Source organism: Mytilus trossulus, chromosome 9 (genome assembly GCF_036588685.1).
Source record: "Mytilus trossulus isolate FHL-02 chromosome 9, PNRI_Mtr1.1.1.hap1, whole genome shotgun sequence".
Classification (NCBI taxonomy): domain Eukaryota; kingdom Metazoa; phylum Mollusca; class Bivalvia; order Mytilida; family Mytilidae; genus Mytilus; species Mytilus trossulus.
The window spans coordinates 23,486,738-23,499,901 of NC_086381.1; the positions used below are offsets into that span (position 1 = coordinate 23,486,738).

Genomic DNA, 13,164 nt, shown 5'->3' on the forward strand with positions numbered 1-13,164 from the left:
TGTTGGGTTGAAGTTTAGACGAGTTGTATATTCTTATGTACACAGCCATGTATCACCATCATTGATGGCGATCCGATGGATACATCTGTTGTAGAGTTGTCACTGACTCAGACGTACTTATGAACATAATTATTTTCTGTGACTGTATCTTACATTAGTTTGTAGGATCCTTTACTATAGATAATTTAGCTGATCTGTAACAATAACATCTGCATGCCTTATATATCATGTACTGTAGTACGCCGTTAGATTAAAAACTGACGTGGAAAGGTAACACAGGTGGTCGTGTGGTCTAGCGGGACGGCTGCAGTGCAGGCGATTTGGTGTCACGATATCACAGTAGCATGGGTTCGAATCCCGGCGAGGGAAGAACAAAAATTTGCGAAAGCAAATTTACAGATCTAACATTGTTGGGTTGATGTTTAGACGAGTTGTATATTTATATATAGATAGATACATTGTTGGTGTCGCAAAAAGATATACTTCTTTCAGTTAATGGTCTAGTGACTCTTTTGGTGATTTTTTTAGCAACTGTAAAAACAAGATACATATTAAACATGTAGGTATTTGTTAGTGTAAATGATAATTTCTCTAGTGAGTTTCTCCTTGAAGCACTCTGTAGTGGTGCTGCACGATATTGGTTTATGTAATTTGTTCCAGTCTTTTACAGTTTGGAAAAAAATATAATTGGAAACTGTCTTTGCTGCATCGAATTTGTCTGTATGTTTTTCGTGGCTAGACCTGTGTTTGGTTTGCTTTAATTAGTATTTGGTATGACAATTTTGTTGTTTGTAATTCTATGGAACATATTTCATTGGCTTTTGAGTTTCCTTTCTTGTATGTTGGCCAGTGAAATGTGTTAAGCATGTTTGTTACACTTTCAGTATATTGGTATTTAGAGCATACGTATCCCGCTGCACGTCTTTGGACGATTTCTATGGAGTTAATGTTCTTTGGTGTGCAAGGGTTTCAAACAGTTCAGCAGTATTCTAGGTTTTGGTCTTAATAAGGGCTTGGTATGCATGGTCTTTGATGATTACTGAGTTTAATTTTAGATTTCTTCTGATGAATGCAAAGGTCTTATTTGTTTTTGATGTCATGTCCTGAATGTGGTTTTTTTTCCATTTTAAATTTAATAATATAGTGATGCCTAAATATTTTGTATTTTCGACTAATTCGAGTATGATACCGTGCATATTATGATAAAAATGGATACTACAATTTGTTTTCTTTGTGGTCACTCGAAGTATGTTGCATTTGTCAGGGTGGAACTGCATTAGCCAGTCTTGTTCCCATTTGATTGCCCCTTCTATGTCTACAGTGCCCTGAGGAACACCTGTTGTAACTGGTATTTTGTCAAAGTTAGAATGGTTTTCTAGTATGACTGTTTGTTTACGATTTGAAAGGAACGATTTTATTGTTCTCATACACCAAAAAAAATATAAAGTAAACGGTTGTGTGGAACTTTATCAAAGGCCTTTCCGAAATCCATGTTGATTAGATCGGTTTGTATGTTTATATCGTTATTTAATGACAGATGGTGAATAACTGAAAGTATCTGGGATTCGCAAGATATATTTGCCCTGAAGACGTGTTGCAAGTCATAAAGTATGTTGTTTGATTCAATGTGTTTCATTATGTTGCTTGCAAGAATGTGCTCTAATAATTTGCAGGAAATACATGTTAGTGAAATTGGTCAATAGTTACCAGGATGATGTTTGTCCCCTTTTTTGAAAACAGGTGTTACGTTTGTGTGATTCCATTCATGAGGAACTTTAAATTTCCTGTTTGTATAGATTTTGTAAAAATTAGAGTGAGTATGTCTGTGCATGTGTTGATGTTTCATTTTAGCACTACTCCAGTTATGTTATCTGGTCCTGTTGCCTTTTTATGATTTATATTATAAATTGATTTATAGATGTCTTTTTCATCTCTTTCTGTGACTGTTTGGCTTTCGAGAGGGAAAGGTTAATTTCACTAAAAATTATGTCATGGTCTCTTAGTGGTGTTAATGTTTCTACTCTGTTTACTAGGGATGGATTTGATATGCACAGTAGATTAAATGTGCGGTCATTTCTTGTTGGTTTGTCAACTAACTGTGTCGGTACGTGATCTTGTAACATGTATAAATTGATTTATAGATGTCTTTTTCATCTCTTTCTGTACTTGTATTTTTATTTGTTTTAATTTTTTAAGGTGTTTTCCATCATGTTTTTTCTTTATATATAATTTGTTTTTCTTATTTTTCAGTTTTTTCGAGTTTGAATCTATCCATGTTGGTGGGTTTTATTACATATTAGCTTAGTTGGTATATGTTTTTGGATACTTTCTGTTGTTTTTGGCTTAAAGAAATTCCACATATTGTCTATATCAAGTTCTAATTGGTGTTTTTCCATATGTGTGTATGTCTCTTTCAAATATTTTCATTTTTCCCCATGCAGTCTGCTCTTTTGTAAATGAACACTTTGTGTGGTGACTGTTTGGCTTTCGAGAGGGAAAGGTTTATTTCACTAAAAAATATGTCATGGTCTCTTAGTGGTTTTAATGTTTCTAGTACCCTGTTTACTATGGATGGACTTGATATCACGCACTGTAGATCAAGTGTGCGGTCATTTCTTGTTGGTTTGTCAACTATACCTGTGTGGGATTGTAATCTTGTAACATGTCTAATAGGTGTTGATGAAGAGAAGGATCTGGTTTGTTTGGTTTTACTGATGAATTTGGCCAGTCAATATTGTCTAAATTGAAATAGCCACTGAGCATGATCTTTGCACTGTTCGGCAGTATATATGTTCCTCGGTGACATCCCATTTGTCCGACAACCATTATTCCGACAGCCCATTTCTCCGACAGCCCACTATTCCGACAGCCCATTACTCCGAAAACCCATTATTTCCGACAGCCCATTATTCCGACAATGAATTTTTCTCATGTGTATGGTTACATTTTCTCTAAAAAGACCAACTCCGTTCTCTGTAGTATTTTTGATTGTCCGTTTTGATCCCAATTATTTTTTCCATGCGGGATATAAGTCTCAGTATATTGTGGTTTATACACATGCTTATTGCAACTGCTCAGTCCTTACCCTGGTCCCTCTTTCATTTTACGTGTCTCTAGTAGAGGTATTTCATTTTTCTTTACATTTTGTCGTTTGTGTGTCCACTGTCAGTCTGTGTAAGATGACAAATCGGACGAAATATGTGCTAAAAAAAGATTAGCAATTCCAATTATGAATACGGTATCGTGTTCGGGAATGTGAATCCACGAAATACGGAGCACTTCAAATAGTGATCGATCAACAAAAATTATTACGAAAAACAAATATGATGGACATGAACATTTCGGCAACTTCTATTTTTAAAAATATTCATCGGGTCGGTGACTGTTTATGACATAAAAATATACAGTCAACGTTTTTTTACTGCTCAAATAGAACGAACGAGTGCAGTATAAAGCCAATAACAACTAGTAAGCAATCTTGACACCTATTTTTCATTTAAAGATTGTTTTCAAGGAGAAAAATATTTAGATATCATTGATTTTAAGACAAGAAGTTCATATCTTAATTAAGAATCGCAATCGGTGCTCACCCCATACCCGTAGCCAGGGGGGTTCGGACGAACCCCCCCCCCCCCCCCCCTTGAAAACAAATAAGCACTGTTAAAGTCAATCTTCTGTTCGAATTGTGACTGTTAAAGTCGAGTTTGTGAGTCCAACGAACCCCCACCCCCACCCCCACCCCCCCACCCCCACACCCCTTGGCAATTCCTGGCTACGGGCCTGCACCCATTACATTAAGAATTGAAAATGTCAATTTCAAAACTCGTAATGTACAGCTAATAAAGTTGAGGATGAGCGTCATTTTTCAATCGAATGCTCACATTATCAAAATTTGAGGGATTTACTCTTTCGGCATATTCAGTCTAGCACATGTCAGTACGGAAGCCCTGGAGTGCCATGCAAAAAAAAATTCAACTTGTGCGCACAAGTTACACAACTTGTGCGCACGAGTTATTAACTTGTGCGCACGAGTTATTAACTTGTGCGCACGAGTTGTACAACTTGTGCGCACAAGTTGCACGTATTCTTATAGACATGCGCTGTTTGGCTAAAGAGACTACTTTATGGAACGCCGTAGGTCTTCAATGTAGCGAGAAATTCCGTTCTTTAGCTGGCCACTAAACAAATATATACTAGTTCAGTGATAAAGAACGCCATACTAATTTCCAAATTGTACACAAGAAACTAAAATTAAAATAATACAAGACTAACAAAGGCCAGAGGCTCCTGACTTGGGACAGGCGCAAAAATGCGGCGGGGTTTAACATGTTTGTGAGATCTCAAACCCCCCCCCCTATACCTCTAGCGAATGTAGAAAAGTAAACGCATAACAATACGCACATTAAAATTCAGTTCAAGAGAAGTCCGCGTCTGATTATGTAAGATGCTATGATGTTAGGGTTAGTACTTCGCTTTTGTAGGCAATAAAAAGACGTTGTGTTGCTTTCAATTCTATAATTCAGATCCCATACAAGTTTGCGTTACAATAACGTTACGTCAACAATAGTAACGTTGGGTACGTTTGAACAAGGTCGTGAATCTTTGACACTCCGGGCGCCGAAAGTAAAATATAAATAGAAATGAAATGAAAAGTTGACTAAATTGAAGACATATATCATAATTCATCACTTAACTTTAAAGTCTATGTATCATAAAAGAAAGAATTAATCACTTTGAATTTGAACAGTCTATTTCGATCATAATTTGAAAAGTTATTTTGTCCACTCGTGAATCTTTTGTACGGCATCTGACTTCGCCTGACGGAACATCTTGGGTCGTGTAACATCCTCCGGTTCAGATTCAATACAGTTCACTTCGATTGGGTATAATTTCGTGATTGGGCGGTTGGTGGTTCCGTTTTTAGTGCGAAGTTTTACAGTTCTGATAAGATTATCCTCTCCTTTTACGAGTTCTTCGACAACGGCGAGTTTCCATGAATTTCTTAAAGTTTCGTCATGTATTTGAACAACATCACCAATAGCTATCGATTGTTCGTTATTTCCTACACTTCTGTGATGTTCCCGTAATGAGGTCAAATACTCATATTTCCATCGCTGTTGAAAGTGGTTTAGAATGTCTCTTTGTAATTGAACACGTTTGTTAAAGTTAATTGGTTCAAAATGTCCATTGTTTTCACTAGCTGGATACGGAAGTCGCGTAATTTTTCGACCATACAAAAGATGTGATGGTGTCAGTGGTTCTGGATCCGTAAGATCGGATGAAACATACGTTAGAGGTCTATCATTGAGAGTTGCTTCGATCTCTGTTAACACAGTTTGTAAAGTCTCTAAATCGACACAGTTACTTCCTAATACTTTCTTCAAACACATTTTCGTTAACCCAATCAACCGTTCATAGAAACCACCAAACCACGGAGCTTTCTTTGTAATAAATTTCCAATTTGTTCCTGTAGAGCTTAGACTTTCGCGCACTAAATTTGAGTTTGTAAGATGTTTGATTTCTCGACTGGCTGCTTCAAAAGTTAGTGCATTGTCAGATATTAGTAACTTCGGTAAGGATCTCCTGCTTGCGAATCTTCTGAAGGCTAACATAAATGTAGGTTCTGATAAGTTATTCACAAGTTCTAAATGAACAGCTCTCGTCGACGCACATGTAAACAAACATAAGTATACCTTTGATTTTATATCATCTGTATTTCGCACATACATAGGACCAGCAAAGTCTACGCCTGTAACAGTAAACGGTATATCCTCGTGTAACCTCTCTTTGGGCAGTGGCGGTGGATCAGGTTGTTGGTAAGCATGCCCTGTTACTTTCCGACAGTTAACGCATTTTCTAAGAATAACTTTGACTCGTTGACGAATTCGAGGTATCCAGTATACTTGTCGCAAGTGTGTTACGGTAGAGTTGACGCCTTCATGTAAATGATTGATATGAGCATCCATAATAATGAGTGAAGTGAGTCTATGTAACGGAGGTAACAAGTATGGATGTTTAGCTGATTCCTCCAAAGGTGCATGTTGAATTCTCCCGCGGCAACGAAGTGCATTTTTTTCATCAAAGTACAAGTTGAATTGTCTTACAATAGACGGCTTAACTGTCACAGATTTGTTGAAATAATTAAACACTTCATGATATTCTGATTTCTGAACCGTTTGTATCCATGTCAATGTAGCATGCTGTATTTCATTAACGGTCAATTCCGACAATGTTCTATCACTCCGTGCTAACTTACAGTTTTGTATAAATCTCATCACATAGGCTGTAACACGTATTAATGTCTTCAAACTGCTATAACGTTCGATATCCATAATCTTATGTATGCCAAATTCTTGACGTTTCTGAGATGTGAGTAAGACGTGCTGTTTTTCTGAGGTTTCATTAGTGGGAATCTCCATTATATTCTCGTTTTCAACAATTTCGTTTCCGCTCCATGTTGGCCATTGTGTTTTGTCTGTTATCCACTCGGGTCCATGAAACCATAATCTGTTGTTTATGAATTTCGTTCCTGTTATGCCTCTAGTTAATAAATCTGCAGGATTTGCATCCGTCGGACAATAACGCCATTTTTGATTTTCATTTGACTCCTTAATTGCCTTGACTCTGTTTGCGACAAACTTTTTGAGTGGTTTTGTTGATTGAAGCCATTTCAAAACGATCTGACTGTCACACCAGAAGTTGATTTGTAAGTTTCCAATATGTAGATTTTGAATAAGATGTTTCGCAAGTCGAGCCCCTAAAAGGGCAGCCATCAGTTCAAGATTAGGTAGAGTGACACTTTTCAATGGGGCAACTCGATTCTTTGCCATTACTAATGAAGACTCCTTTTCTGTGACAAGATACGCACAGGTTCCATAAGCTAGTTGACTTGAATCTGTGAAAATATGTAATTCTGCTGTTTCAATGTCCGTTATTCCTGAACACTCAAAATAACATCTAGGAATCTCAATGTTCATTGCAAATTGTAGATCTTTGGTCAAATCACTCCATGTTGATTCGATTTCTTTTGGTAAAGGGCAGTCCCATGCAAACTTTTCTTTCCACAACAATTGCATTAACATCTTTGTTCTGACGGTTACGGGGCTAAGCAGACCTAGCGGATCATAAATGTTTGAAGATTGTTTTAAGATCTCACGTTTTGTTATTATCCTTTCCGTTGTTGTATTTATGTTGTTTCGAAACGAGATTTGGTCGTTGTTCACATTCCAACGGAGACCAAGAATTTTGATGTTCGTATCTCTTTCTATGCATTTTTCAGATTGGGCTAAGCGTAGTAATTCTGTGCTATTTGACGTCCATGATCTCAGATTGAATCCTCCTCTTGCCAATAAATCTCGTGATTCTCTGTAGAATTTCAGCATTTCTTTCTCATCCCAGAAGCTTGACAAAACATTGTCAACATAAATGTCGTTTTTCAGTATCTCGGCTGTTTTACAAGAATTGAGTTTGAAGTGCTTCATAAGGGTGGCATTCAAGATGTAAGGTGAGCATGTAGTTCCAAATAGAACGACTCTAAAACGGTAAGTTATCAGTGGACTGTCTGGGTCAGATGGATCACTCAACCAAAAAAATCTTGTGACGTCCCTATCTTCTTTATCCAGTTCGACATTCAAAAACGCTTTCTCTTTGTCGGTAGTCACTGCGTGCTTGTGTAATCTGAATCTAGCTAAAATTCCCGTCAAATCGTTTAACATCGGCGGAACTGACATGAGACAATCGTTTAAACTAGCCTTGTGAGGTGATTCGTGACAACTACAATCATAGACTATACGTATAGGAGTCGTAGATGAGTCCTTTTTTACTGCATGGTGAGGAATGTAGTGAATTCTGTTTGACTGGTTTCCATTTTCTGTTACCCGCTCAATGAACCCTCGGCGTTTTTGGTCCTTAATTATGTCGCCATACATTTTCAGCATGTTGGTATCCTTTTTGAGTCTATCGATCATATTACAAGTTCTGCGTAAAGTGACATTATAGTTCGTAGGTAACTCATTGAAATCATTTCTCCATGGCAGTTTTGCGGTATAGCGATTATCTTGGTAAGTTATGCATTTTGTTTCGTATTCATCATTGAAGTCTTTCATGGTGGTTGTTTCTAATTCGTCTGCTTTGACACCAATAGATTCTAAATCCCAAAACTTTTCCAGGCTGCTTTCCTCTTGCTGATGTTGAATCAGTACATTAAACATTCCTGTTGATGATTGTTCTCCTGTAAAAGTATGCATCGGTCCTGACAACAAGTATCCCAAACGGGATTTTACGGCCGTTGGCCCATCTCCTCTGATCACGTGATCCTGCACAATACTCCAATAGTAGTCCGCTCCAATTAAAAGAGAAAGTTCAAATTTCCTATCCTCTGTGACTGGGTTAGCTAATCGTAATCCTTTGAGATATGGCAGTTTTGAAGCGATGACATTTGTAACATTACTGAGGGGTGCGGCAATGCGCGGTACTATCAGTACATCCATAGGAATAAATCCGCCAGTTTCAATTTCTAAAGTAATCTTAGCCTTATCCATGTGTCTCACGTTCTGGTTGGCGTTTCCAAAAGTTGATAAACTAATTGTAGAATTTCCACAAGGTTTAAGTTGTAATTGTGCTGCTAAATCTTCTGAAATAAATGATTTCTGAGACCCTTCATCTAGTAAAATGTTAGACATCGCGCTCCGATCCTCGAACCATACAGGTGCTACTGCTGTCTTCAGAAGTATATCGGTATGTGCCTGTGCTTGTGGTGTTGACGTGTAAAACGTTGACATAGGGTTACTTTCTTCTCCATTAACATTTACTGTATTGACAGCGGCGGCATCAGCGGGAGGTACAGGTGCTTGAATTTCCTGATTACATAGAGCAGTGTGATGTCTCTTGTCACATTTACGACATTTATATCGTGATCTACATTCTGATATCTTATGTTTACCAAAACAGTTGAAACAAAGTTGTTTTTTCTTGACTATTTCGTAACGACTGGCATTATCTTTAATCTCTGAGCAATCAACAGCTGAATGGGATTTGTTGCAAAATATGCATGGCTTGGGTTTATTCGATTCAGTGTTGTTCCTGGAGTTTGTGTGTACTCTATTGACTTGTCTATAATTTCCTTTCATTGTAGCATTTGTTACAAACGATGCGGTAGGGGTTAAATTATCTGTGTTCATAGCGTGGCCAGCTTGTTGAGCGCGCAGCTCCTTACCTATAGCCTTCCGTAGTAAGTCTATGGTCCATGTACTTGTATCATGCTCTCTTGTCAATGTAGTTCTCAATTCCGGTGGTAGTTTTCTAAAGATGATGGGTGTAAGTACTGTTCCAAAATTTGTTTGACACTGTCCTAGTGATTCTAGGCCTCTAATACTAGTTTCAACTTTGTCATAGAATGTTCTGAGACTGTTTAATGACATTGTGGGGTTTGGCAAATCGACTAGTTTTTGCATATGTGCATCAATAATGATTCCTTGTTGACCATATCGCGCTTGTAGTAATGAAATTGCTTGCTCATAATTTGCGTGTGTAAGTGACAATCCCGATATGCAACTTTCCGCTTCTCCGTGAAGCTGGGCCTTCAAGTATGTGAAACGTTGTACGTTTGTCAATGATGGGTTTGTATGGACAGTAGTTTCGTACGAAACTTTCTGGGAATCGTACGAAACTACTGTCCATACAAACCCATCATTGACAAACGTTGTACGTTTGTCAATGATGGGTTTGTATGGACAGTAGTTTCGTACGATTCCCAGAAAGTTTGCCATAGAAGTAAATCTCCCGAAAAAGTCGGTAAATCTAGTTTTGGAAGTTTGTGATAGAACTTATAAGTTTCATTTAATGGTGGATCTCTGTTGATCTCATATTCTCCTTGTGAGTTTGCACTTGTCGATGTTTGCATGTGCTGATTTGTATTCTGATTGAAATTATTTGAAGATGAATGTGTTGTTCTAGTATTTTGTACGATACTTGAGGTTAATTGACTCACCGAGTCCTGAGGTGTACTTGATCTCAACTCCAAATCACATTCTTTGTAGCGGCGAATATTAATGTCTATATGCTGATTAAATTCGTCTGCATCCAAAATTTCCTGTTCCACACTTTCTGCATCCAAGGAATCCAATATTTCAGCGTCTAGTTTCTGCAAAAGTTCATGTTTACGTTCAAGGTTTTCAATGGCACTATGAATGTCCCGTCGGGTGATCTCTCCTTCGTTGATTTTCTCGTCAGTTTTGTGAATCTGTCTGGTTACGGCGCTTCTGTGGCCTCCTCTCACTGCTTTCAGCTTATCCATCGGTCACGGTACCAATATTTAAGATGCTATGATGTTAGGGTTAGTACTTCGCTTTTGTAGGCAATAAAAAGACGTTGTGTTGCTTTCAATTCTATAATTCAGATCCCATACAAGTTTGCGTTACAATAACGTTACGTCAACAATAGTAACGTTGGGTACGTTTGAACAAGGTCGTGAATCTTTGACACTGATGTCAGAAGATGTAACCAAAGTAAATAAAGAAAATGACAATAATACATAAATAACAACAGACTACTAGCAGTTAACTGACATGCCAGCTCCAGACTTCAATAAAACTGACAGAAAGATTATGATTTCATCATATGAACATCAGGCACAATCCTTCCCGTTAGGGGTTTAGTCTCATGCCATCATGACATATATGAGAAGAACATAACCCGTGTCATGCCAACAACTTGTTTTTGAATAAATGTGTTTAGTTCCGACCCAAAGACCCTATAAGTGAATCAATATTAATGCCAAAATATGCAATCTTTAATGACCTGATAACAGTATCGTAGCTATAGCCCTTATTAATAAGTCTTTTCAAAAGTTTTGTTAGCATCTGAGGTGAATATTGACACCTTTGTGCTTTATAAAGAATATTTCCATAAAAAATTGGATGTGAAATACCTAAACGTATAAGAAGTCTGCATGTTGAGCTATATTTACGAATGATGTCTTTATACCGATGATAAAATTTAGTAAATGTGTTGATAAGTTTGTGATATCGAAAACCCTGGTGTAATAATTTTTCAATAATACATGTACATAAATTTCTCTCGTTGAAATCTAAAACATTGTTACATACACGAGCGAATCGTACAAGTTGAGATATATAAACACCGTAAGATGGTGACAAGGGAACGTCATAACGGATAATTAACGATAGGAAATGAAAAATCATAAATTTTAGTATTCAGCTTTCCGTTAGTGATATAGATATCAAGATCGAGGAAAGGGCAGTGGTCATTGTTAGTATTAGATTTATTTAAAGTAAGTTCAGCAGGATAAATTTCATTAATATACATACTGAAGTCGTCATTATTGAGAGCCAAAATATCATCCAAATATCTAAAAGTATTATTAAATTTGTTTATCAGATGTTGTTTTGATGGGTCTTTGCTTATTTTTGTCATAAATTGTAACTCATAACAATACAAAAAGAGGTCCGCAATAAGTGGTGCACAGTTAGTTTTGGGTCCGATTATGACTGAGGCTTACGGTGTTATAAAGATAATTATATCATATTACTATGCTATTTAGTATTGTAAAGTCTTAATGTTGACCCATTACACCGCCGCTTCGCAAAAGTGGGAACATACCGTTTTACCTCTGTCAGTCCGTCCATTGAATCGTCCACTCGTCAGTCAGCCAGTTTACCAGTTCGTCCTTCCGTCCCATGGATATTTTCGTTGCATCTTTTTCATGAACGACATTACAAGGATTTCTGAAAGGTTTATTGAAGTCGGCTATATCGTGTGATACGTTTTCAGATTCATTACTCAACAAATTCCTGTTTAACGAACACTTTTCACATGACAGCCAAGTTGAAAATTTTCGTAACATTTTTCTCAGGAACTACAATACAATGATTTCTGAAATTTGGTTTCAAGGTTTAAATAAGTCAGGTATACGGTGTGAGGCTTTTTCCGATTCACAACTCAACATCGAAGTGCTTGCGCGGGGGCATCATCAGTATTACTGGTTGTTTTTGATTTATATGTTGTTTATATACCCTTTAATTTGGAAAATAAAATAATATTTTCAGTTCTATTCTATATACAGATTTCGAATTGAGTGTATAGAAAGTATTCGAACTACCTCAGCCTTATGTTATATATACGGAGTTATTTGTTTAAATATATTATTACGTGTATCTATACTATTGAACGAGAAGACCTCATTTTGGGTGTCGCTTCTCTTCTTTCCACAATAAATTAATATTCATGCCTCTGTGTCCTATATGTACAGTGCATAATCGCATTTGTTATCCATTCATATGATTATCCAGATTGAGTTATTTTGAGAGAAAAACGAGAAAAAAGGCGTCCGGATATGTTTCCGTACATATACTACGAATAAAGTGTATTTTCTGTCTGATATCCGTCATTGGACGAAATTTTAATTCAGATTATACCTACGGCTTGCGTTTATTGTATACTTTGAATCAAATACATATACTACGAATAAAGTGTATTTTCTGTCTGATATCCGTCATAGGACGAAATTTTAATTCAGATTAGACCTCCGGCTTGCGTTTATTGTATACTTTGAATCAAATACATATACTAGAAATAAAGTGTATTTTCTGTCTGATACCATTTTCAAACATATGTTTACTATCCACGGCGGTCGCAGAGTTTATATTAGATAGAGAGTGTCTGTATAATATACCAATGACCGCCGTGGATCGATTATTAAACTGACAATTGAATTCAAAAGAAAATACACTTTATTTATAGTAATAAATGAAAGGACCTTTTCGGGACGTCGGGAACGGGTGTTTTTAAGATCGAAATTTCAGGATTGCCGACCATTTCGGGATCAGGGATTTCTTTTTTCGAATTTCAGGATGTCGAGATATTCAATTTATATTAAATTCGGAACCTCGGGGTTTCATGTTCTTAAGACCTGGATATCGGGATCAGGACTCCTCCCGGTGCGATCCCCCCTTTTATGATTGTTCATAATATACAGATAAGCGCTAAAATTATCCATGTACATGTCATTAAAATTAATAAAGAACTAACAAAAAAGGATTTCTTTTGTGGAAAAGGAGGAGCCCAAATTACCTATGACTTTTGATACCTTTTCTGAAATTCTCCAGCCATTAATTTTTTTACAAAAAAAGAAGATGAGGTATGAAT

General features: G+C 36.9%; 2 protein-coding genes across 2 annotated transcripts in view; both read right to left on the bottom strand.

The window, feature by feature from the left end:
- LOC134685342 (uncharacterized) overlaps positions 1-13,164 on the bottom strand; it is a 52,415-nt gene that overhangs the window by 37,674 nt on the left and 1,577 nt on the right. The gene's annotated exons all lie outside the window — the stretch shown is intronic.
- LOC134684398 (uncharacterized) lies at positions 4,773-9,419 on the bottom strand. The gene has a single exon (XM_063543681.1). The coding sequence runs from the start codon at positions 9,417-9,419 to the stop codon at positions 4,773-4,775; it is 4,647 nt and encodes a 1,548-aa protein (XP_063399751.1).

What these genes read in the sequence shown, in the direction of transcription:
- LOC134684398 (XM_063543681.1), bottom strand. Translation starts at nt 9,419, where the DNA reads ATGTCATTAAACAGTCTCAGAACATTCTATGACAAAGTTGAAACTAGT.